This window comes from Lynx rufus, unplaced genomic scaffold (genome assembly GCF_022079265.1).
Source record: "Lynx rufus isolate CCGP_SWC_20201006 ecotype Redwood Valley unplaced genomic scaffold, mLynRuf1.p SCAF_5, whole genome shotgun sequence".
Classification (NCBI taxonomy): Eukaryota; Metazoa; Chordata; class Mammalia; order Carnivora; family Felidae; genus Lynx; species Lynx rufus.
Window position 1 is genome coordinate 24,712,621 of NW_025814867.1, and position 21,286 is coordinate 24,733,906.

The following is a 21,286-nucleotide window of genomic DNA, read 5'->3' on the forward strand; positions in this document are numbered from 1 at the left end:
TACATCCTGACTGAGCAAAAGAACGGTGTATATTATTTACAGAGCAAGGAACGCTGTTTTACATATGTGTACAGTCCTTTTTTTTTAATTTCCTGGAAGGGTTCTTGACAGAAAGAAGAACTTAGCAAACAACGCAAGGAGGCACCTTTACCCAATGCAGAAACCTGAAATGCTTCTGGTCAAGGCGAGACAATATTAAAAATAAACTTTGAAGAAATTACATAAGAGCAAAATCTAAAATGCAATGTGGAATTTGATGGGAACAGGTAATTCCTCTGTTCTTGGATAGGAAAAAAAATCACAATACTTCAATGATCTTAGTTTTATCAAAAATGTAGTAGTGTTCTCTTACATAAAGCATGGTTTAGAATGAAGTTCCCTAACTTTTCTGGAGCTTTAGGTTTCAGATTCAGTGAAATTAAGTGTTTGCAAAATAAGCAATCTAGCTCTGCCCCTTTAAAAAGCAAAAGAAAGGCTCTAAACAGAGAAGTAAAACAGCAGAGACCCACCAAATACATGGCCCCAAACCACGGCACAGCTCCCCTGGTGGCCTTCCTTCAAACGAAATCTACCCAAGAACTGCAGTGATTTCAAGAGCAGGCTCCCATTTCTCATTTGCCAATATGGTTAGACAGCTCCAATCATATTACTCTTTCCTAGCTTACTTCGAAATTTTAAATCAGACTGCTGGTACATCACATGCTACAGTGCTTGCTTAATACCGTTTATCATTTCTTGCCTGAAGACACCATCTGACAACACGTTGGACTCCATTAAGGTTTTCATGTCTGTCCTCCCAGAGAGTTCAGAGCTGGGTATCAGATTTCATTGATAAAAATTGCTATACAATGAAGTCTCTCTTTCAAAGGTACTGTCAGCCCTTAAAATGCTATTCTTGTGTGTGTGTGTGTGTGTGTGTGTGTGCGCGCGCACACACGCACATAAGAATACTTCTGAATATGTGCTTCTCAGTTTCTGTGGAGACATGTAAGACTAGAAAACTGATCAGAAATAGTCTATAATCACCACTGTGTGCACACCCTGAAGCCCCATCTTCCAAAAGTTTCCCAATCTCCCTGCATCTGATTACTGAGTGTGGCAGCCCGCTATATCTGATCTCATCACATGTGTGATGTTGTCACCACACTGTGTCTTTAACATTCCTTCTTCCTTCTATCCGCTTGGCAGCATGAACCATTTTGGAGTAGCTCAGCTGTATGGTTTTGATGACTCCACAGAAACTGCTTTTGGACACATCACTGGCTGGACCTCCCCTGTCACTGAATTAGACTATAGCCTTTGGGTTTCTGATCTTCCCTCTGCAGGATATACCCACCTTTCCTACACACACATATACACACATACCTACACACACACATCTAAGCTCAGTCTTATCCCAAAGCATAATATTCCATCGGGTCTTTTTTCTATAGTTACAAAAGTTGGAAAGGTTGACACCTTCAATTAAAAGAAGCTTTTGATGTTAAGTTCTGAGGCAGTAGAGTGATAAAGTGAGCCACAAAGGAGATGGGATCAATAGCAGCCTTATTACAGATCATCTCTGGCTCGGTCCAGATGGGCCGACTCCATTAATTATGAAGTGTGATTTATCTCTTCACTGCATTAAGCAGTGGTAAGACAAAATATGTGAAATCATACCAACAAGATAAAGCAGAGTGTTCCTGATGTTGGATGCTAATTGCTAACATGTCATTTCACATGTTTTATTTAAAGAAACTGTTTTTTTTTTTTAAAGAAATACTTAAAGTAATGAGTTAGAAGGGACTCTTCAGTAATTTATACAAAAACACTCAGCAAATAATATCCTCCTAGACAGAGCATGGGGTTCCTCCCGTTTAACACTAAAAAAACCCAGTATTGTCTACTGGATAAATGGATTCCTCAGAGTATGCTTTCTTAATTAAATGTGAAAGCAATTAAAATAAAGATTTTTGTGAAGCTGCAAAAGATTGAAACAGACAAATTTTAAATAGAAAGTCGATACAAAGGTACTGCAATGGTAAGAATGAATTTCTAGATAATCTCTGAATAGACAGGGGCTGCCCAAGTGCCCACCGCTGTGCATCTGAACAGCCCTACTGCCTGGAACAGAATCAGCCGTTATTTTTTTGTACTTTTTCTTCTTTTCATTGCCTACAACTTCGTCTTCAATTTAACTACAATGACCGAAATGTATTCCATATTCCATATTAGAAAACCATAGCTTGAAAAATCAAGGAAACACGTTTTTTCTTAAAAAAGTTGTACTAAGAACCCCTTAATGCGAGAGCCATCTTCTTTACAAATTTTAGATGAACAACACGTTTCTGTTGACTAGTGGCATGATGCTGTGTGGCTAATGCCAGTCTCTAGTTTTAGGACCTTGACTCTTTGAGATAACTCACCCAAGGGGGAATCACGTAGTACTTATCTTTCAGTGTCTGGCTTATTCTACTTTGAATACTATCCCCAAAGCCCAGTGGAAAAAAACATTTAAGGAGAACTTTCTTTTTATGGAACACTGCCAATGTTTTCTTTCTAAAGAGGGAAGGCGTTGACGCCTTGGTCTCTATATTTTAGGACAGATCTCACAAAAATTTAGAAACTTCTAGTCTGAAATATGAAACTAATAAAAAAACAGAGCTAGAGAGCAGAATGATGACTTTCATCAATATTAAAAGGGTGGCAAAAATCACTTTCATTTAAAACAACTATGAGTTAGATCACTGATACCGGTGGGAGGGGAAGGTTGAGCCTTGAAATGCCAGTACAGATATAATCTTAAGAGCACGATATATCATAAAGAATATCCAGGCATTCACTAGAATGTCTTAAACTCAGGTTACAAAATCCTTATTTTCTCCCACCAGGCTTTTTTTAAAAAGTTTATCTACCTACCTACCTACCTACCTACCTATCTAAGAGAGACAGAGTGCAAGTGCATCAATAGGGGAGGGGGAGAGAGAGAGAGAGAGAGAGAGAGAGAGAGAGAGAGAGAGAGAATTCCAAGCAGTTTCCACACTGTTAGCCCAGAGTCTGACACGGGGCTTAATTCCGCAACCATGGGATAATGACCTGAGCTGAAATCAGGAGTTGGACACTTAACTGAGTGAGCCATGCAGACGTCCCGAACAGCTTTTAATTACATGAGAGAACAAGCTCAATCTTGACATTTAATTGTGAAGAGTGAATGCATTCCAGTTCATTTACATAAATTTTAAGTAAAATATTTAAATGTTTTGTTTTCTGAAGTAATAATATAACAGATATGTTCAGATACCTATAGCCAGATTTCTTTGAGCGGAATTTGATCTAACTATTGAAATAGTCTTCCTTAGTTTAAGCTCATTGAATCTCCCTTTTACTATACACTGAAGTATGAAATATGAATTATTTTCCATCTTCATGAGGAACAGGAATCAGGAACGAGTTACCTCTTACTTTGAGAGCCCCACACGAACTAACTTTGGATTATTATTATCGAAGATATCTGGGCTTTATCTGCATATTGATCACTCATCTACATACCACACATGGCTAATTTTCCTGATCTGGATTGCAGAAAAAAAATGGACAAAGACACTCTTCGGGCTCTAAACCTAGTTCTGCCATTAATTTGATGTGCCACAGGGTTTCCATTTAATTATCTGTAAAATGAAGGCACTCATCATGTGTTCTCTGAGCTGTCTTTTGCTCTAACCCTCTTATAGTCTATAATACCCAAGTCTGAGCTTGGCCCTGTACTGCTGCTCAGAAATGTGCAGGAATGACCACAGTCCAAACGTTAATTTCCCAGATGTGCTTCCACATTTCTGAGCATGTTTCACTCTGTGAACTCAGCTTTCAACAGCCTACTTTTTATCATCTCTACCTGTTGAAATGTGACTCATTCTTAAAGGTCTAGCTCAAAGGCCAATATTTCTCTGAAGTTTTCCTAATCCCTATACCTGAAACTGACCATTCTTGCCCACAACTATCCAAATAATTTGCTTATATATTTAAAAATATCTATTAGGTATCATTTTACCCTCTATGGATACACTTTATCTCTTCTATTAAATTATAAACATCTCAAGGGAAGAAAAGGCTTATTTGTCTGACAACACATGGACATTCCCACTCTCCATACCAGTCCAGTCCCTATTTTCAACAACCCCCACCCCTGATCTGCCTAGTCTAAGAAGGTATCTGTACTTCTCTTCTTCCTCTACTCCTGAATGGCTTTGACATCTGCTTTGACTCATGAATGGCTTTGACCCAGGGTTAAACGTCATCATTTCCAGGACCCAAGAAGTTACCACAAATAGGGCAAAAACACAATTTGGGCAGATTTAAAAACCCATTTGTTGGTGGTAATCACAGGAGCCATTAGGACAATCCAGGGGCTATGGAGAGGGTGACCATACAACTAATTATCTAAACAAAGACACTTCTAAGAGTTAAAGGGAAAATTAGTAATAATGATTCTGGGATAACGGGTGTATCGGCAGGAAAGCCAAGACGTGTGGCCACCCTACACCTGGGCATTCTTTTCTAGCCTCCAGAGTGGCTTATACGTTGTTCACATTTCCATGGCGAATTCCTTCTCTGCATTCTCCTTTTTCACAAAGCAACTGGTGTATTTCTGATATACTGGTTTATTAATAAGAGTTTAGACACTGAAAAGTAATCACAGCTGTGATAGCATAAATAAATATCTGTACACTCAAGACAGGCCATGTCATAGCCCCGCCCTTACCAGAGGGCAGGCTTCAGCAGTGTAGACTGGCAATGACATAGGACTTTTGGAGGGGATTTCTCACACTATTTTTACTTCTCACCTGGAGGCTTCAAAGTATAAACGGGAAGTCAATGAAATGAAATAAGATCTTATTCCCAAGGTTAATTTTGGGTAAATCTCAATATAACATTACAAAAATAAAGAGCTATATTTATAGTTATAGGCTGTCCAAGGCCTTAGTACACTTCCCATTGATATTCTTTTATCTACCTTTAGTCCGTTAATTGCCACAAGGTGAGAAACCATTAAGTTACTTATAAAAGGACTAAAAAACATTACAAGAGTTATTGTTATAGCAATATTACAGTTTTTAAAATTCAAATTATAATAATCTGAACTTAATTTTAAATATTTTATAGCGTAGCTTTTCAGATGGGAGTTAAAACAGAACAAATCAATAGAGCCAGGGGTGTAATACAGCAGAGCTATTTCAATTAAACATTATGTAAGAGTAATTTCACAATTTAAAAACTTTCAACAAGCTAAAACATTCTGTCTTATCACTTCCGCAACCACACTACTGTAAAGTTATGTGCAGACAAGAGTTACGCAATAAGAGTTATCATTTACAAGCCCAGGAAGAGGAAGGGGCAGGGAACCAAGTACACTGAGTGATTCCTGTGCCAAATACTGTGACAGGTGCTGTGAGGTTGCCCGCGTCCATAAGCCTCTTGACCACGAACCCTGAGAACCTCCTGCTCAGGGTCGGCACTCAGCCCCTGGACTAGGTCCTGGGACCTAACCCGTGTTCCGTCCACCCTGTTATCACCTACGTGGGGTACCACCACCCCAACTCTCAGGAAGTCCCTGTTAAAAAGGTTACCATGAAGAAATGTCACTGTATGACTGCCACAGAGATCAGGGTCTAAGTCATGTTAGATTTTGGTGAACAAAATAGGTCTACAAAATGTCTGACAGTTTTATTTGTTGCTTCAGGTTAAGAAGCATTTATACACATCAGCTACTTCTTCTGGCCCCTCCTCATGAAACTTGAGGAGGTGGGAACTAATTAGGTGGTCTCGGTCACAGGTCACAGCATGAAAGAGCTCTTCAAACTTTCCCATTTTTACCTCTTCTATTTTTTTTTTTTTTTTTTTTTTTTTTGGCCACAAAGGATCACAGCATAAGCTTCTTGTTTTGCTCCCCAGCTGCCTCCTACCTTCTAGTTGACTGCACGGCTCCCTGAGGACAAGGGAGATTCATGTTCATTCTTGTGACTCCTGGGACACCCAACACAGTGCTCTCCCCAGGGTTTAGATGCATTTGCCCCTGGCCTTCGTCCTTTCTTCAGGTTGACTGCCACTCTCTGTAGTTTGCTTGCAGTGACCACTGTTCGGCCCTTTATATCTCTTACACTACCATGAACTCTAAGCTAGAAATAGTAGGGACTAATTCGCATGTATAGCTACTGCACAGGAATCTAGGAAAAAGCTCACAAATCACCTTTTTAAGGTAATGAACTGATAAGCTGTTTTAAAATATTGTGTTCTACTGACTTGTACCTCCAGATCTTATTTACCTGAAGACTCGAGTGAATACGGTCAAGAAGTGAAGAAGATCAAGAGCAAAAGGTATTTCAAACGTTTGTTTTTAGAAACAGTACGCCATGGTCAAGTCGATTTGTGAAACGGGGCATACTGTATCTATCGCCCTCTTGGGGACTCACTGTGTTAGCAAATAAAAGGCCCCAAGAAGTCCTGCAGTAAAGACATAGGATTAATTTTGTTCAAAGCAGTATTTCCCCAAATTATTTCACCACAGAACCCTTTCTCCCATGTGACATTTACTCATATCCTAAGAAACCAAGGTTTCTCCGAACACACTGTGGGAAATGCTGACCTAACGTGTTGTCTCTTTCCTTTGAATTGTAGAAATCCCTCCAAACTAAAGCTTTTAGATCAATTTACAGAACAGTCAAAAATATTTCTGTTAGGGTTTATGATGCAAATCCCATTTCATCTTTAACACAGCAGGCTACATCAGATGAAGCCTAGGGTTCTGTGGTCTTAGCTCATGCATTTCATGTGGAGGACGTAGTGGGTGTGGCCTCTTACCTCTGAGCACCCTGAGGAGCAAAGGCTGACAGCCTGGCCAATGTGGGAGAGGGCTGCCCAACAGCACCAAACCTCACAGGCCGGAAGAGCAACAGCCAGCACTCATGAGTTCTGACAGCCTCCACTCCGTTGTGAGGGTGAAACAGTGCTGCTCACCCACTAATTCTCCCTTAGAGCTATGCAAAGCCGAAAAACACAATAAGAGCAGGATGTGATTATGAAAATGCAAGATCTATGTAAACACAAAAATGTAATATTCTAGCTATCCTGAGGATACCTCATTAACGTTAAGTTGATTACAAATTACAGGTATCTCAGAGAAGCTGCTGTAAGGAAGGAAAGCATCAAACATTATAATCATGTGATGGAAGAAATTGCCCCTAATGGTGTTTAAAACTTATTTTAGAAAAAATTAAACTTCTCACTTTTACCAGTCTCAAAAATGAAAACAAAACAAAACTGAGCAAATTTTCTCTGATTGCAGAGAAATACGAAAAAAAAATTCTTTGCTATGTATGTGTAGAAAATAGTGTATGCTTTAGAAATCAATTCAGATATATTCTTGAAAAGCTAACGACTATTTAATCCAACTGAGAGAAGTGTTTCTGAATCCTGCTTTCTAAAACAACAACAAAAGAGTAAGCTCTTTCATATACAGCGAAGTCAGAGGAAAAATTTTTCCAACAGAGGCACATGAAGCATGAGATAGGAAAGCACATCTTAACAAGAGCGCCTAAGTATGTCTGGTATATCGTCTGTCTTAAGATGTCTCTCTCACTCGGGCTCCATAAAAGTACAAACAACAACTCACCATGTCGTAAGTTGTTACAATCTTCTTTAGAACCTCAGGCACGATTCCCTGCAACTCCATCGTGGGATACTGCTCGCTAAGATTCAGGACCACGAGGGGTGTGTTATCAGCTCCCAGAAAGCGGGGAGATACCGCCAACATGCACTGCATGAGATTGGCCACAGAGGAGAGGCCACACAGCTCTTTGAATGACACCACTGCATTCTGTTAAGAGGAAAGAAAGGAGGCACTTTGTAATTAACCAGAGGCCTTAATTTCTCACGGATATTTTACTTGATATACTTGACTATATTTGAACTGCCTGAGACAATGGTTATTAACAATGTTATGACAGAATTAGCTAATGATTATTTTATTCCAGGAAAAATTGGCTATTTTCCAAAGTAAATACAGTTATAGACATTTGCAATACCAATTTATCAGAAGTAAAATTCTTCTGAAGGGTAAAGCCTCTTTTCCGATCAAAGTTCACAGTGGTGCTAAGGCTGGTATGCAATCATGAGCAAACAAAAAGAATGGCTTCTGTACTCAAAAGAGGTAAAGAAAAAAAAAACAGGTTTAAAGTAAGTGTCAAATATGTTAGCCATCAGAAAGGGAAAAGGGTATTTGTGAGACAGAAACTTGAATGTCTCTCATCTGGTTATGCCAGCTCCAAATCTAAAGGAATTTTTTTTTTGGGGGGGGGTGCGGTTTAAACAACAAATTTATTATCTTACTTATGGAGGCTAGAAGTCCAAGATCAAGGTTTTGATATGGTCTGTTCCTCTGAGGGCATAAGAAAGTCTGCTCTATCTCTGCTTCTTAGCTTTGAAAGTCATATAAAGATGAAGGCAGTGATCTGCCAGCCAAGGGATGCCAAAGATGGCCAGTAAACCACCAGAAAATTGAAAGCAATTGTGAGGGCACTGCAGTTTACTGGGGAGGCCTGCCCACCGGGAGACCGTCCCTATTAGTGTGCCCACCGATTTCAAGGTTTCTCCCGCTCTCTTTTTGCTAATCACCAGAGGTATGCCGTTAAGATATCCGTTAAAGAAAACCTCTTGAGAGTGTAAAACACCATAAGCTGGCATTCTTTGAGCACTTACCAAGTGCGAAGCTACAGTAGGCATACTTACTACGTACCACCTCCTCTGATTCTCTCAAAGAGCCATGCGGTGGGTGAAGAAACTGAGTCTCGGCTGTAACCTCTCTCTGTTATTTCTCTAAGGACACACAGCTGGTAAGTGAAGGAGTCAAGATTTTGCCCGAATCTGCCGATGTTGAGACCTATGCTTTTAATCACTATGCTATAACAGCAGGTACATCCTAACCAGAATAGGAGTTATTCCAGACACACAAGGGGTCCCTATCTGGGCATGGCGGCCAGAGGGGAGGAGTCGGGCCTTCCAAGTCCTGTGCCTTCTGCTCTCAGATACCCCAGTCTTAGAAATGAGTAGCACTTTGCTTTAGATTTAAACATTTTCTTCTTATTAGTAGCTCTTTAAACATGGACATCAAACTCAGTGTCATTTTGCTCAAAATCACCTGTATGTCGACTGCTTGTGACAATAAACCACGGCTGTGATATCGACAGCAGGGTCTCCCAATAACTCCATCACACCTTCCTGTTTTATTTTCTTCACAGCCCTTGCTTGTGTCTGCACCTGACCTATGTGCTCATTCACCTACCTGCTCATGGTCTGATTCCCTCCCCCACTGCCCACTCCCAACTAAAGGGACCGCTTGTTCACAGCTGCGTCCTCATGGCCCAGACTGCATGCCTGGCAGGTGCTCGTGAAACCCCACCACCGACTGCGCTGTCGGGGTCAGTGCAGACACGCAGCTCTGGAAACAGGATGTTCGAGCTCTGGAGAATCTTCACGGGAAGGCTGTGTCACACACACAACAGCAGCCCTGTGGCAGGGGACCATGTGGCTTGCTCAGAGCTGAGGGTTTACCAAACCATTTTCACCCTGAGAAACAGGGAAAAGCCCTTTGGATTTCTGCTATGCTTTTTCTTGGAGACAAAGAGAATAAAATTTCTCCATTGTGGTAAGGTCTTTTTAGTAATGAGGTATCTATAACATCAGTACAGGGTTGAAATCTGAATATTCTGAATCAGGTTTACTTGCTGCTGGCATTCTTCTCATAATGGTTATATATATAAAATCAACTGATACATTATATATATAATACATATATATACACATATATAACGCACATATATATAATACAAACACATGCCGAGCAGCTACCACAGATGTGGTCTCTCACACACTGGGCCGGGTTAGGGCCGCTTAGCTCTGTGAGGCAGGCCTTAGTATATTGCTGGACATGTGGACGATCCTTAATTACACATTAATTCCTGACTGCTTTTAGTGATTATACAGTTTAGAGGTAATTATTATCTTAGACTTCTAATAAATATAGATGCCACATGTCTTTTACTTAAACAATTAAATAGCTGTCCTCTAAAATCAAGAGGAGGCTCAAAACACAAATGCAATGGCTCACTTAAGGGCTTGCTATTTTCCTAGTACTGTAGCTCCAGAAGAAAGGACTGGAACCTGTCCCTTTTATTTTGATAAGTCCTCAAAGTGTGCTCCAGCTAAAGATAATAAAGATTATTTATTCAGAAAAACCAGAGATTCGCATGTACATTCTTAGAAAAAAAAATAGGGATCCGTTAAGCAGACAAGGACTAGGATTAACAAGGACTAGGATATGGTTATGTGAGACAGAAAATTTATTTTAATATTAATAACATTTCATTTCCTTTCATTTCATTTCAATAAAAATTGATTCTAATACATTATCAATATTTTCAATACCAACTACAGTTTTGGAAACTTAAATGATAAAAAAAATGAGACTAGTGGTAAATGGTCTAATAACGAATTAGAATTTACAAATTATTTAAAATCAAACACAGTATTATAAAAACAAACCCTTCCAAAGCCTTCACTGTGAAGAAAAGCTGTTGAGTAAATACTTAACCACAAGAACATACCTGCATGTTCTCTCTCAGATCTGTGGCATCCCGTATAGGGGGCTGGGCATTCTTGAACACCTCATCTACAGTTTTAATCCACAATGTTCTTAAAGATGCATATTCCCTGGATTTCTTCCCTTTTCTCACAGAAAGGCCCCTTTTATGTGGTTTCCCTCCTCCTCTTCGGTTAGTAATGGCCACGTGGACAAACAAAGAAGCGTGTGCTAGGACCTCTCCAGTCAGTGACTGCAAGGGGACATGGCGGTAGCCTGTCTGTAAACATTCAAAGGGGATTGTGTACTGACCAATGAACTCATCCCCAATGTAGTCATCATCTAGTACAACAAAGCGCACCATGGCCAGTTCAGGAAGGTTGATTTGAAATTCAAAGCTTTCATCAAAAATGGGAGCATCCCCATTCTGGTGCACTGTTTTTGTCCTTTGTTCCGCACAGTCGGCAGGGATTCCGTGAATTTCAACATAGACGTAAGGATCCACTACATCACCTTTGGCACCTGATCCTTTGGGCTTGGGAAAGTTCTGCCCGCTAATGATTTTAATGTGAAGAAGCTGAGGTGAAACCCCAGGGACGGAGTCCTTTGTGTTGGCACTGAAGAAAGACACTTCCTCCCTCATGATGGCCGGCCGAAGGACATAGCCGCAGTTCCCATTCTGCCTGAACCAGCCAATATTCAGGTCCATCATCAGGCCTGGGGTCTGAAAGTTCATGGCTACGATCTGACAACCACACTTCCAAAAGTCTTGAGGGTTCATGTTACTGGAGTCAATTCTCATGGGGCTGGGGAAAACCCTAGCAAGGAAACGTTTGTTGTAATTTACAAAGTCCCCTGGATTCTCATTGGCATATTTGCTGGCAAGCACTTCGTTAAATGAACACACTTCCCAGTACTTCTGAACCTGAAATGACACCTGAAATTCTTTGAACTGAACCGACTTGCAGATGCTCACCAGTTCGGACAGTTCTTTACATAGCTGAAATCGCTTCACAGGCACATTGTTGGGCTGCTCCACGTTCTCCTTTCCCATCCTCTGAGACATTTCTGCTCCCTCATCTTCATCAGTAACATCCCCTTCTACGCCTGAGCAATTTGAGGACAGCTTCTTGGCTTTAATTAGTATCCTCCCCTTCAGGACATCTGGGGATGGCAGATAAGATTCCTCCACATTGGGTGATGTTGTATAGAGCTTGTCTCCTAAAATTTTCTTCATGTGCTGAACCATTACCTTCTGCTGTTTAATAGAACAGTGATTTTCTAAACATAAGATAAGAGGATACTCTGAAGCAAAGAATGCATACTTGTTAATAATATCAATGACACTGCGGAAGACTATCTGAGAGGTCATGGTGTGGCCCGTGTAAATTACAGGTTCGTTATCTGGCCCGTCCCATACATCTAACTCAACACTCCGGCAACCCATTTTAAGAGCTCGGATGTATCCCGTGATATCAGAGGGACCTCGGAACTGATCCTCTATTAAGTATGTATTATGAGATGAGTTTATAAAGTAATGAGACAAAGGTTGCTTCATATCTTGACAGACCTTCTTATGTTCCGGATCAAATATATAACAGTCAGGTGACATAAGGTAGTTAGTGAACCCATCTATGGAAAGCCAGCCCTTTTCCTTACCTTCTTTGGATGGCTCATATTTGTGAATAATCTCAAGGCTAATTTCCTCATTTATATGTGCCACACCCTGCTCTGCCTCAAGAAACATCATAAGGTCCTTGGTATCAAGAAATTCTTTATTGCTTGAAAACTGAACTAAAAGGAAATAAATTTCAGGTCTGGTACAAAGCTCATGGAAAACCTCAACAAATTCTTCCTTTGTGACTTCAGTACCAGCTTTGTCCTTGGATTTGTGCAATTCTTTGAACTTGAGCTCAATTTTGCTAGTTTTTAAACCGGGATTGAGGTTTCTGATGCACTGCACAGCATTACACAGAGTTATATGTCCAAGGTCTTCTACATCAATTTCACTAAACATGTGTGAAACCCAAGAAGTCCTCATGTTGTCTTGGCTACTTTCTAACATATCAAGTGTATGTTTTCCATAAGAAATTAGGTACCGCAGTCCCGTAACCCAGATGTTCGCAACATCTGCAGAGTTGGCAACCAAATCAAGTGACTCATAATTCTCTCCGTATATGACTGAAAATGCGCAGTCTTCAGATATCTGGTCAGAAATGCCATTGCTGCGGAATATGTCTGTATTTTTTCCCGTCCTCACTTCCTTAATGGATTTAATGTCAATCTTGGCCTTCTCAGAATCCTTCTTAGATGGCTCCCACCTCAGGCTCTGCATGTCGGCATCCAGTAAAAAATACCTGTGGTAAATCCTGGAGTTGGAGCGAACCTTTTTGAGTTCTGAACCCTCAACCATCGAATTGATGCAATCACTTGCACTGCTGATCTTCTTCTCTGTTGGCATGCTACTAAACGAGACTGTCTTCTTCCGTTCTCTTTTCTGTTTTGTACCATCCTGGGAGAAAAAAATAGTGTATAAGAATAACATAAACACAGGCATCTATGTTCAAGACTAGGAATAAAAATTAAATTTTTTAGGGGTCCTGGGTGGCTCAGCTGGTTAAGTGTCCAACTCCTGATCTTGGCTCCGGGCATGAGCTCATGGTTCATGAGACTGAGCCCTGTGCTGGGCTCTGTGCTGATAGCACTGAGCCTGCTTAGGCTTCTCTCTCTACTCTCTCTCTGTCCCTTCCCCCCCGCCCCTTCCCCGACACACACGCATGCTCTCACTCTCTGTCTCTCTCTAAATAAATAAACATTAAAAAAATTAAATTTCTTCAAGAAAATCATTCTGTTAAGATTTCCTATTGAATGTTCTGTGATAAATGATACTCAATCACTTACAGAGCTGAGAAGGGGCCCTGGAGTTTACAGCCTAATATAAACAAGTAAAAAAAAGGTCATTATTGAATAATTGCAGTCCGTGGGTGTCAAAAAACACAATTTCAATAATACACAATGAAATCCTGTACAGAGAGCTGGCTACATAATTTTCAGAGCTCAGGGAAAAATGAAAATGCAGGACTCCTTGTCCAAAATCGTTAAGAATTTTAAGGTGACAGAAGAGCATTAAGCCAAAGTGCAGGACCCTTCTGAGTGTGGGGCCTGCACAACCGCACAGGTCATACACCCACAAAGCAGGCTCTGCGTGTGTGCACATCTCCCATACTCGTGTTTCTCAAAGGGCTGTCACCACACCACTTGCCTCACAACCACCCGGGTTGCTGATTAAAAAGCAGATCCCTAGGCTCAGGGAATCAGATCTCCAAGGGTTAGTGCCCAGGAATTTGCATCGTAGGTAACACTCTGGGTGATGGGGATGCATACTAAAGTTTGAACACCACTTCCTGACCACTTGTACACACTAAGATGTCTAGACATTTCTGGAAACTATATACGCCAAAAGGCCAGACAGAGCTAAGTAGTGACCACTAAATTGTGTGTTAAGTGAGTAGACACTGAAATCCCAGCAGAGATTCCTGGCTCATCAGAGTCTCCTATTAGATTAGTCACGGTTCTAAAGACTTCAGATAGGTATGGTTTTACTGTTGTGGGGGTAATGAATCTGCGTCGGAGGCCTAGATTATAGCTGAGGGTGCTTCTAAATTCTAGAGTTGGGTTTATTAAAGCCTACTAGCATGCACCAGGCTAGTGCTTAGGACAATGTCACCTAGGTACTTCCAATATCAACAGGTTATTAACACTACCAAGTGAAAAACTTTCGGCAGCATCTATTTCTAAAGAAGTCTGTATCACCAACAGCACACCCCTTAACTTTCTCGCACAGTGTAACAGGTGCCCACCTTAAGATGTCAATGCCACACCTCTGTGTGTATTTTAAGTTCTTTCCCTGTGCAGACAGACACTTTTAGTATTTTTTTTACATGCTCAAATGACCTCAAAGCCTCTTTCACAATTTTCACAATTTTAACCTAAAACATGCTATTGTCTTTCAGGAGGTACGTGAACTATTTGATAAATTTTCAGTAAGTCATTATATTCATACATAGGGAATAGACATGGAAATTGAGATAATATAACTTCCGTGGCAATAAAGAAAAGAGCATGAAAAATATTATACAAAAGCAATTCTAACTTTCCTGCTCTGGAAAGAATCTATTTTGAGTAAAACCTCTACATTTTAGAAAGTGATTATGCTATTCTCTGCATCTGCAATTTAAAACCACTCTTACTTTTTGACTACCTATACTTCCAAAAGCAATTTGCAGAAGGTAATTAAACTTAAACTTTAAATCGTATGGGTATCATTTCCCTCAAAGTTTCAAAATGAACCATAGAGGCTTTTGTGATCTAAATGCCAAGATAAAACATAAAAGCCACAAGGCAGAGTATTTCTTTGCAATTGAATCCTCAGAACAATAAAGTGCAAAAGACATAAAAACTGTGGCAATTGTATCCATAAGATGCATTGTATCATAGCTGTTCCAGATCCCTAAAGCATAGACTGCCTTCTATCTATTCAAGCAAGTTGGCATGAAATTAAATTTGTAATCAGCCATGCATAAGGGCACGAAACAAATGTATAAATTTCCTATTTTTCAGAATAAGGATTGTCTTTACCTTTAAAAACACACATGTACCTTCAGTAAAGACAACATAGTAATTAAGTAAGGGAATTTTATAGTCTTTATAAATTATATCTCTAGGTGCCACTAGTAAAAAGAAGTCACAAAGATAAATGGAGGTGCTTATCCATTTATCCATTAAGAATATATATAGCATTTCCTCAACATTGTAATCTTTTATTCTGTCAGTTACAACATATTGATTCTAACTTACTACGATTGATACATTTCAAATTCATAGTTTTGTTATTAAGACGAAAAGGCCAAATTGCAAAGCACATTAATAACATTCTTCTGTGCTCACACACCCTCATCTGTGGGATAGGCAGGAACTTAAACACCATACTTGAGGCTTTAAAAACATTGTTTTGCTTTTCACAAGCCAGCCAGGTTTTTTTTTTTTTTTTCAATGTTTATTTTTATTTTTGGGACAGAGAGAGACAGAGCATGAACGGGGGAGGGGCAGAGAGAGAGGGAGACACAGAATCGGAAACAGGCTCCAGGCTCTGAGCCATCAGCCCAGAGCCCGACGCGGGGCTCGAACTCCCGGACCGCGAGATCGTGACCTGGCTGAAGTCGGACGCTTAACCGACTGCGCCACCCAGGCGCCCCTCCAGCCAGGTTTTGATTGGTGAGTTCTGATCATCCACTGTAGACACACGAATGTGATGGTCACCCAAACACAGGCTGATGTAATGACAGCAAGGACCTCCCTCACCAGAGACTGTCCTGTCTTTTCTTCCCCCTCTATCTGCTGTTGCCCAGAACCATCCTGTCCTCTCTAGAGCGCGCCAAAGCCTCCTTCCTCCCTGACAGATGAAGCTATTAGGAAACACGACAGAGGCATGTGCTTGCTCAGAGACCAAAAAGGAGAACAGGTGTGTGAGCTTGCCCTCACCAGCGGGTGGACCAGAATCACTGGCTGGAAACAACCGGAAGATGTGAAGGCAGGCCAGTCCCCTCTGGCCAAGACTAAGGAAAGAGAAGGACAGAAGTCCTTGTGTGGGAGGGGAGGACAACTGAGGTTCAATGGCAGGAGATCCAGGCCCCCAACTTGCCCGAGTCCCAGAATCTTTACCTCACACCTACTCACTTCTACTTGGCTTTCACTTTTCAGTCCAGCAGTGATCAAGTACAGTTCACTCTTGACCAACGTGAGGGTTAGGGGCACCAACCCCCCACACAGTTGAAAAACCCATGTATAACTTTTGATGCCCCCAAAACTTAACTGTTCATAGCCTACTACTGACCGGAACCTTATCCATAACATAATTGGTTGATTAATAAAACATATTTTACATGCTATATGTATTACATACTATATTCTTACAACAAAGTAAGCCAGAGGAAATGTTATTAAGCAAAATGTCAGGAACAGAAAATACATTTACAGGACCAGATTGTATTTATTGACAAAAAGTCCATGTGTGAGGGGACTCACACATTCAAATCCATGTTGATCAAGGGTCAGCTGTATTGCATCAGTATCAGACCTGGAATCTATTTGCTGTGTTGTCTCTTAAGGTTAGCTGAATTTAACAGTGAAAAGTTATCAAACCATATGTGCTACATATATAGTCTTTTTACTTAAAGAAAACAAAATGCATATAACTTCCATGCACTCATCACCTAACACCAGAGGGAAAAAACACAAGTTTCTGCCGAGATGGAGGTGCCTCAAACTACTTTTAAAAAGAGCTGGCTCTTATAAGTCCTCACCATCTAAAGCTTCTGAGTGGTCAAAGAGAATGCAAATCTGGCCCATTGGTGGATTTCTGCTATCAGCACTTATTAACACCAAGAGAAGGAACAGAAGACAAATGTTCAGTCTGGAGGAAAATCGGCTTCCAAAAAACCCACCTCTACATCCACCCTGAAACGCTGAATTCTACATAAAGGCAGTGATGTCAGTGTGGGGATGGGGGCAGGACATAACAGAATGAAGAAGGGGAGGCAGTGTGGAAACTAAGCAGCCGTTTGTCCCTCCAGTTTGAGTCAAGTTATTCAATTTCGTTTATAAATAACATTAAAGAAAGACCTGAGATCTTTATGTTGATTGATGGGGGCCTAGGATTAAAGAGAGTTAAGAAACACCAGGTTAAAGAAATGTCTATCCTTAAAAAAAGAAAACAAAACACCCCCAGAAACAACTTGAGACCCCTTAAAGGAGCACAGCAAGGCCTGGTCTTTCTTAAGCTCAGTAACAATAACCCTGAATTGAAGGAATAAGTCACGCTGGGCACATCAGAGTTACCTTGCCAAGGTTTTTCATTCATTGTTAAAACTTTGATGTGCTCTCCAAGATGAGCAAAAAAGGAAAAGAAAAAAAAAAAGGGATGTAGAGCAAAGTCGGTCACTTTGAAGGTCATTTTATACAATCAGATGGATTGAAAGGAATAAAAGAAAAGCTAGGTATGGTCAGATGTGGCTTCCCACTCACGTGGAAGTCCTCTTACTGCAAATAACAGAAAGCTGCTTGGCCCATGGATTCTTCTCCTTGCGGGTTCCCTCTCCCATGATGCCCTCTACTGTATCACCAAGAGTTCACCCTGACCCAACTTTGGCAAGGAGTCTATGAGGGCACAGATCAGCTTATGGCTTGGGAACCTATAGGTGACTTGAAGGTCACCCATGTGACTAAGTACAAGTTAAGATGACAGCTTAGAGGGCCACCTGGGTGACTCAGTCGGTTTAGCATTCGACTTTGGTTCAGGTCATGATCTCGCAGTTCATGAGTTTGAGCCCCGTATTGGGCTCTGTGCCGACAGTTCGGAGCCTGGAGCCTGCTTCGGATTCTGTGTCTCCCTCTCTCTCTCTCTGACCTTCCCCCACTCGCACTCTGTCTCTCTCTCTCTCTCTCAAAAACAAACATAAAAAAAAAAAAAGTTGATAGCTTAAAATGTGGAAAGCCAAAGCCAAGAGAGAACATCACTCCTACCATAACAAGAAAAAGCCAGACTATCTGTAAAATCATGTTTTCTTCTATTCATCAGAGAACTGTGGTCACAAAGCAACCAAGTTTGGCACTGAATTCCGAAGAGTGACAAGCCCTTCCAAGGAGAGACAAGACATAGAAACTGTTTCATGTTTGACAGAGCATGGAGGAAGAGGACACCAGGGAGGCCTGTGAGAGGTCCGCTAAAATTTTAAGGAATTCATAAAGGCCAAGTGTGGGCTAGTATATCAGTGTAGAGTAACCAGGAGTCCCAGACACAGGGAGAGTTTGTACTCATTTTTAAGCCTTCTTCATGGGTGCTCCTGAAAAAGATGGGGGGGGGGGGAGAGCAAGAGAGAGAACCCCTCTCCAGGTCACAGGCAATTAAAACTGCCTGTTTCCCCAACTACCTTACTATATTGAAGCAAATGCTTTACACCCCTGAGGGAAGAGCAGCAAGCCGTCTTTCTCCTAGGTCCACTGGGGGAAGGGTAGAAGCAAAATCCATCTATCTCTAAAGCCAGGCAAAGCTCTACTTCCCCACGGGATAGGAGAACCTCTTGGACTTAGAAGCCTGCACCAATAAAAACAGAACCTGACTACCACCAGAAGAGGGGCAGAAAACTGTCTCCTGCCCAAACTCAGCACAGATACTCCCTTCTATGGGAAGCAGGGCAGGAATGCTAACAAGGTCCCAGCCCTGATGCACAGGAGCAGAGGGCTGCCTAATATTGAAACGAGACCAGGAGGACCAACAACTCCCCCAGACTCCCCCAGAAGCCCAGCACCAAGTAACAGGCAGTGTACCATGGAGGAGGGGTAAGAACATGGAGAGAGATCCCTTTCTCACACAGACTTTGTAGATGAAAGCTGAGGGCAGAACAGGAACAATGAGTAAACCCTCTGGGACCCTAGCCCCCACCTCAACACAAGGTTATGGTGGCCCACTGGTGGAGAAATGTAAAGTCAGTGGTACACTGAAGGTAACAAGGTAACAATGGCAACTCAAAATACAAAACCAGCTCAATTATGGACTAGATTAGCTTAACTTCCCCAACACTAATGACCCAGAAGAGGAAGAGGCATGTTCATTTCTCAGCATAAGTACTCTTTACCTCAGTCTTTATTAAACATGATGCCTAGCATTCAATCCAAATTACAGGACACACACACACACACACACACACACACACACACACACACATTACCCTCTACCCAAGACAGGTCACAATCAAGCTGCTGAAAAACAAATACAAAAAGAAAAAATTTTTAAGTTATATACAGAGGAATATACATCAGAATTATGATCCAGATGGATTACAGGTAGTCCACTTACATCTAACCACAGGGCATCTACTTGACCCAGCTTGCTAGTGTACTCCATGTAATGAATAGTTTTCGAAAGTTATTCCCTTTTAAAGGACTGTAGTCCCTAAATTCTCCTGTGCTTCCACCAACAAAGGTGTCCTTAAGCTATGGGTAGGTCTCTGAAGGGTCACAGGTGGGTTTCAGAGGCCCCAAAAGACTGTGATTGGATTCTGAAAGTGATATGCAAACCCATCCCTCCTCCTCTTAAGAGGTTTAGAATCATGGCCCTTACTTTAAAAAAAAAAATTTTTTTTATGTTTATTTATTTTTGAGAAAGAGGGAGAGACAGAGTACGAGCAGGGGAGGGGCAGAGAGAGGGAGACACAGAATCCGAAACAGGCTCTGGGCTCTGAGCTGTCAGCACAGAGCCCAACGCAGGGCTTGAACTCACAAACCGCGAGATCATGACCTGAGCTGAAGTCGGTCGCTCAGCCGACTGAGCCACCCAGGCGCCCCATCATGGCCCTTATTAACATAAGCTTCCAGAGGCAAAGAAAGAGATGATCATTTTCTAAAAATGAATGTCAACCTTAAATGTTAAAGGCAAAGGATATGTGTTTTTTAGGGTTGTCAAGGAAATTTTAAGGCTCTCCAAAAGAGAAATGACAAACTGAGAGACAAGAAAGCAAAAGAAAACTACATAATTCGGGGCGCCTGGGTGGCGCAGTCGGTTGGGCGTCCGACTTCAGCCAGGTCACGATCTCGCGGTCCGTGAGTTCGAGCCCCGCGTCGGGCTCTGGGCTGATGGCTCAGAGCCTGGAGCCTGTTTCCGATTCTGTGTCTCCCTCTCTCTCTGCCCCTCCCCCGTTCATGCTCTGTCTCTCTCTGTCCCAAAAATAAATAAACGTTGGAAAAAAAAAAAAAAGAAAACTACATAATTCATGGATAGAAGTAACAGAATTTTACTAACAAAAACAGCAAAGCCAATCAATCATAGAGTTCTTATTCATAGCTGTGAAACGGTTTTCTTTATTCCAAGGTAGAACAAAATAATCCAACAGTTTATAAACTTTTTAGTTTACGAGTTACCCACAGAAATACTATGAGCCACAAGATGGGAGCTAGTATTGCATATTCTCTATGCCTCCATTTCCCACTTGTAAAATAGAGATTAAAAAAAAATACCTGTGTCCCCCATGTGTTATTTATAGTATCTACCTCATAGGGTTCTTATAATGGATAAGTGAGTTCATAGTTGGAAAGTGCTCTAAATGCTGTCTGAAGGTTTGTACCTTCTTTATTGCTGCTCAATAAATACATTTCAGGCTGAAATTATTTCTTCATGAAATAAAAATAAAGAGAAACACTATCATAAATGTACAATTGCAATACTCTAATCACTTAGAATTTGTTGAAAGTTAGTCCCATTCCAGACGAACAGAATGAGCACATTTCCCCTCTGGGTCTTTTTTAACTAAGGTTACTAGTTAATGCTACTTGTAGGACCCAGTGGATGTCATGCCTAAGACATACTGGGAAACTGTCAAAGGCAGCCAGGTGCCCTCTCAGAATAAAGCTTCAACAGGTTGCACCACGACATTCATAGCAATGATCCCCATAATATTTTTGTCTAAAAACTAATCAAATGACTTCACTCAAAGCATTTTCTGGTAAGAATTATTCAGGTGATTCCTTCTACCTCATACTCCCATACCATAATATTTCCTACAGTGTTCAAAATAACTCCATGCAAAGAAAACACATTTCCAATTCCTGTAAAATGAAGTTTTC

The 21,286-nt window shown here is 41.1% G+C and overlaps 1 protein-coding gene across 6 annotated transcripts in view; it reads right to left on the reverse strand.

Annotated features, from left to right (window-relative positions):
• The window catches only part of PLCL2 (phospholipase C like 2), a 189,921-nt gene that overhangs the window by 61,803 nt on the left and 106,832 nt on the right, over window positions 1-21,286 (reverse strand). For 2 of the 6 annotated variants that reach the window (XM_047098726.1, XM_047098728.1), the window contains exons 2-3: window positions 10,635-13,121; window positions 7,646-7,849 (exon numbers count right to left, since the gene is read on the reverse strand). In XM_047098726.1, the coding sequence (XP_046954682.1) occupies window positions 7,646-7,849; window positions 10,635-13,121 (2,691 nt within the window). The remainder of the gene's footprint in view (window positions 1-7,645; window positions 7,850-10,634; window positions 13,122-21,286) is intronic. The other 4 variants (XM_047098730.1, XM_047098729.1, XM_047098732.1 and 1 more) reach the window with 4 other exon arrangements.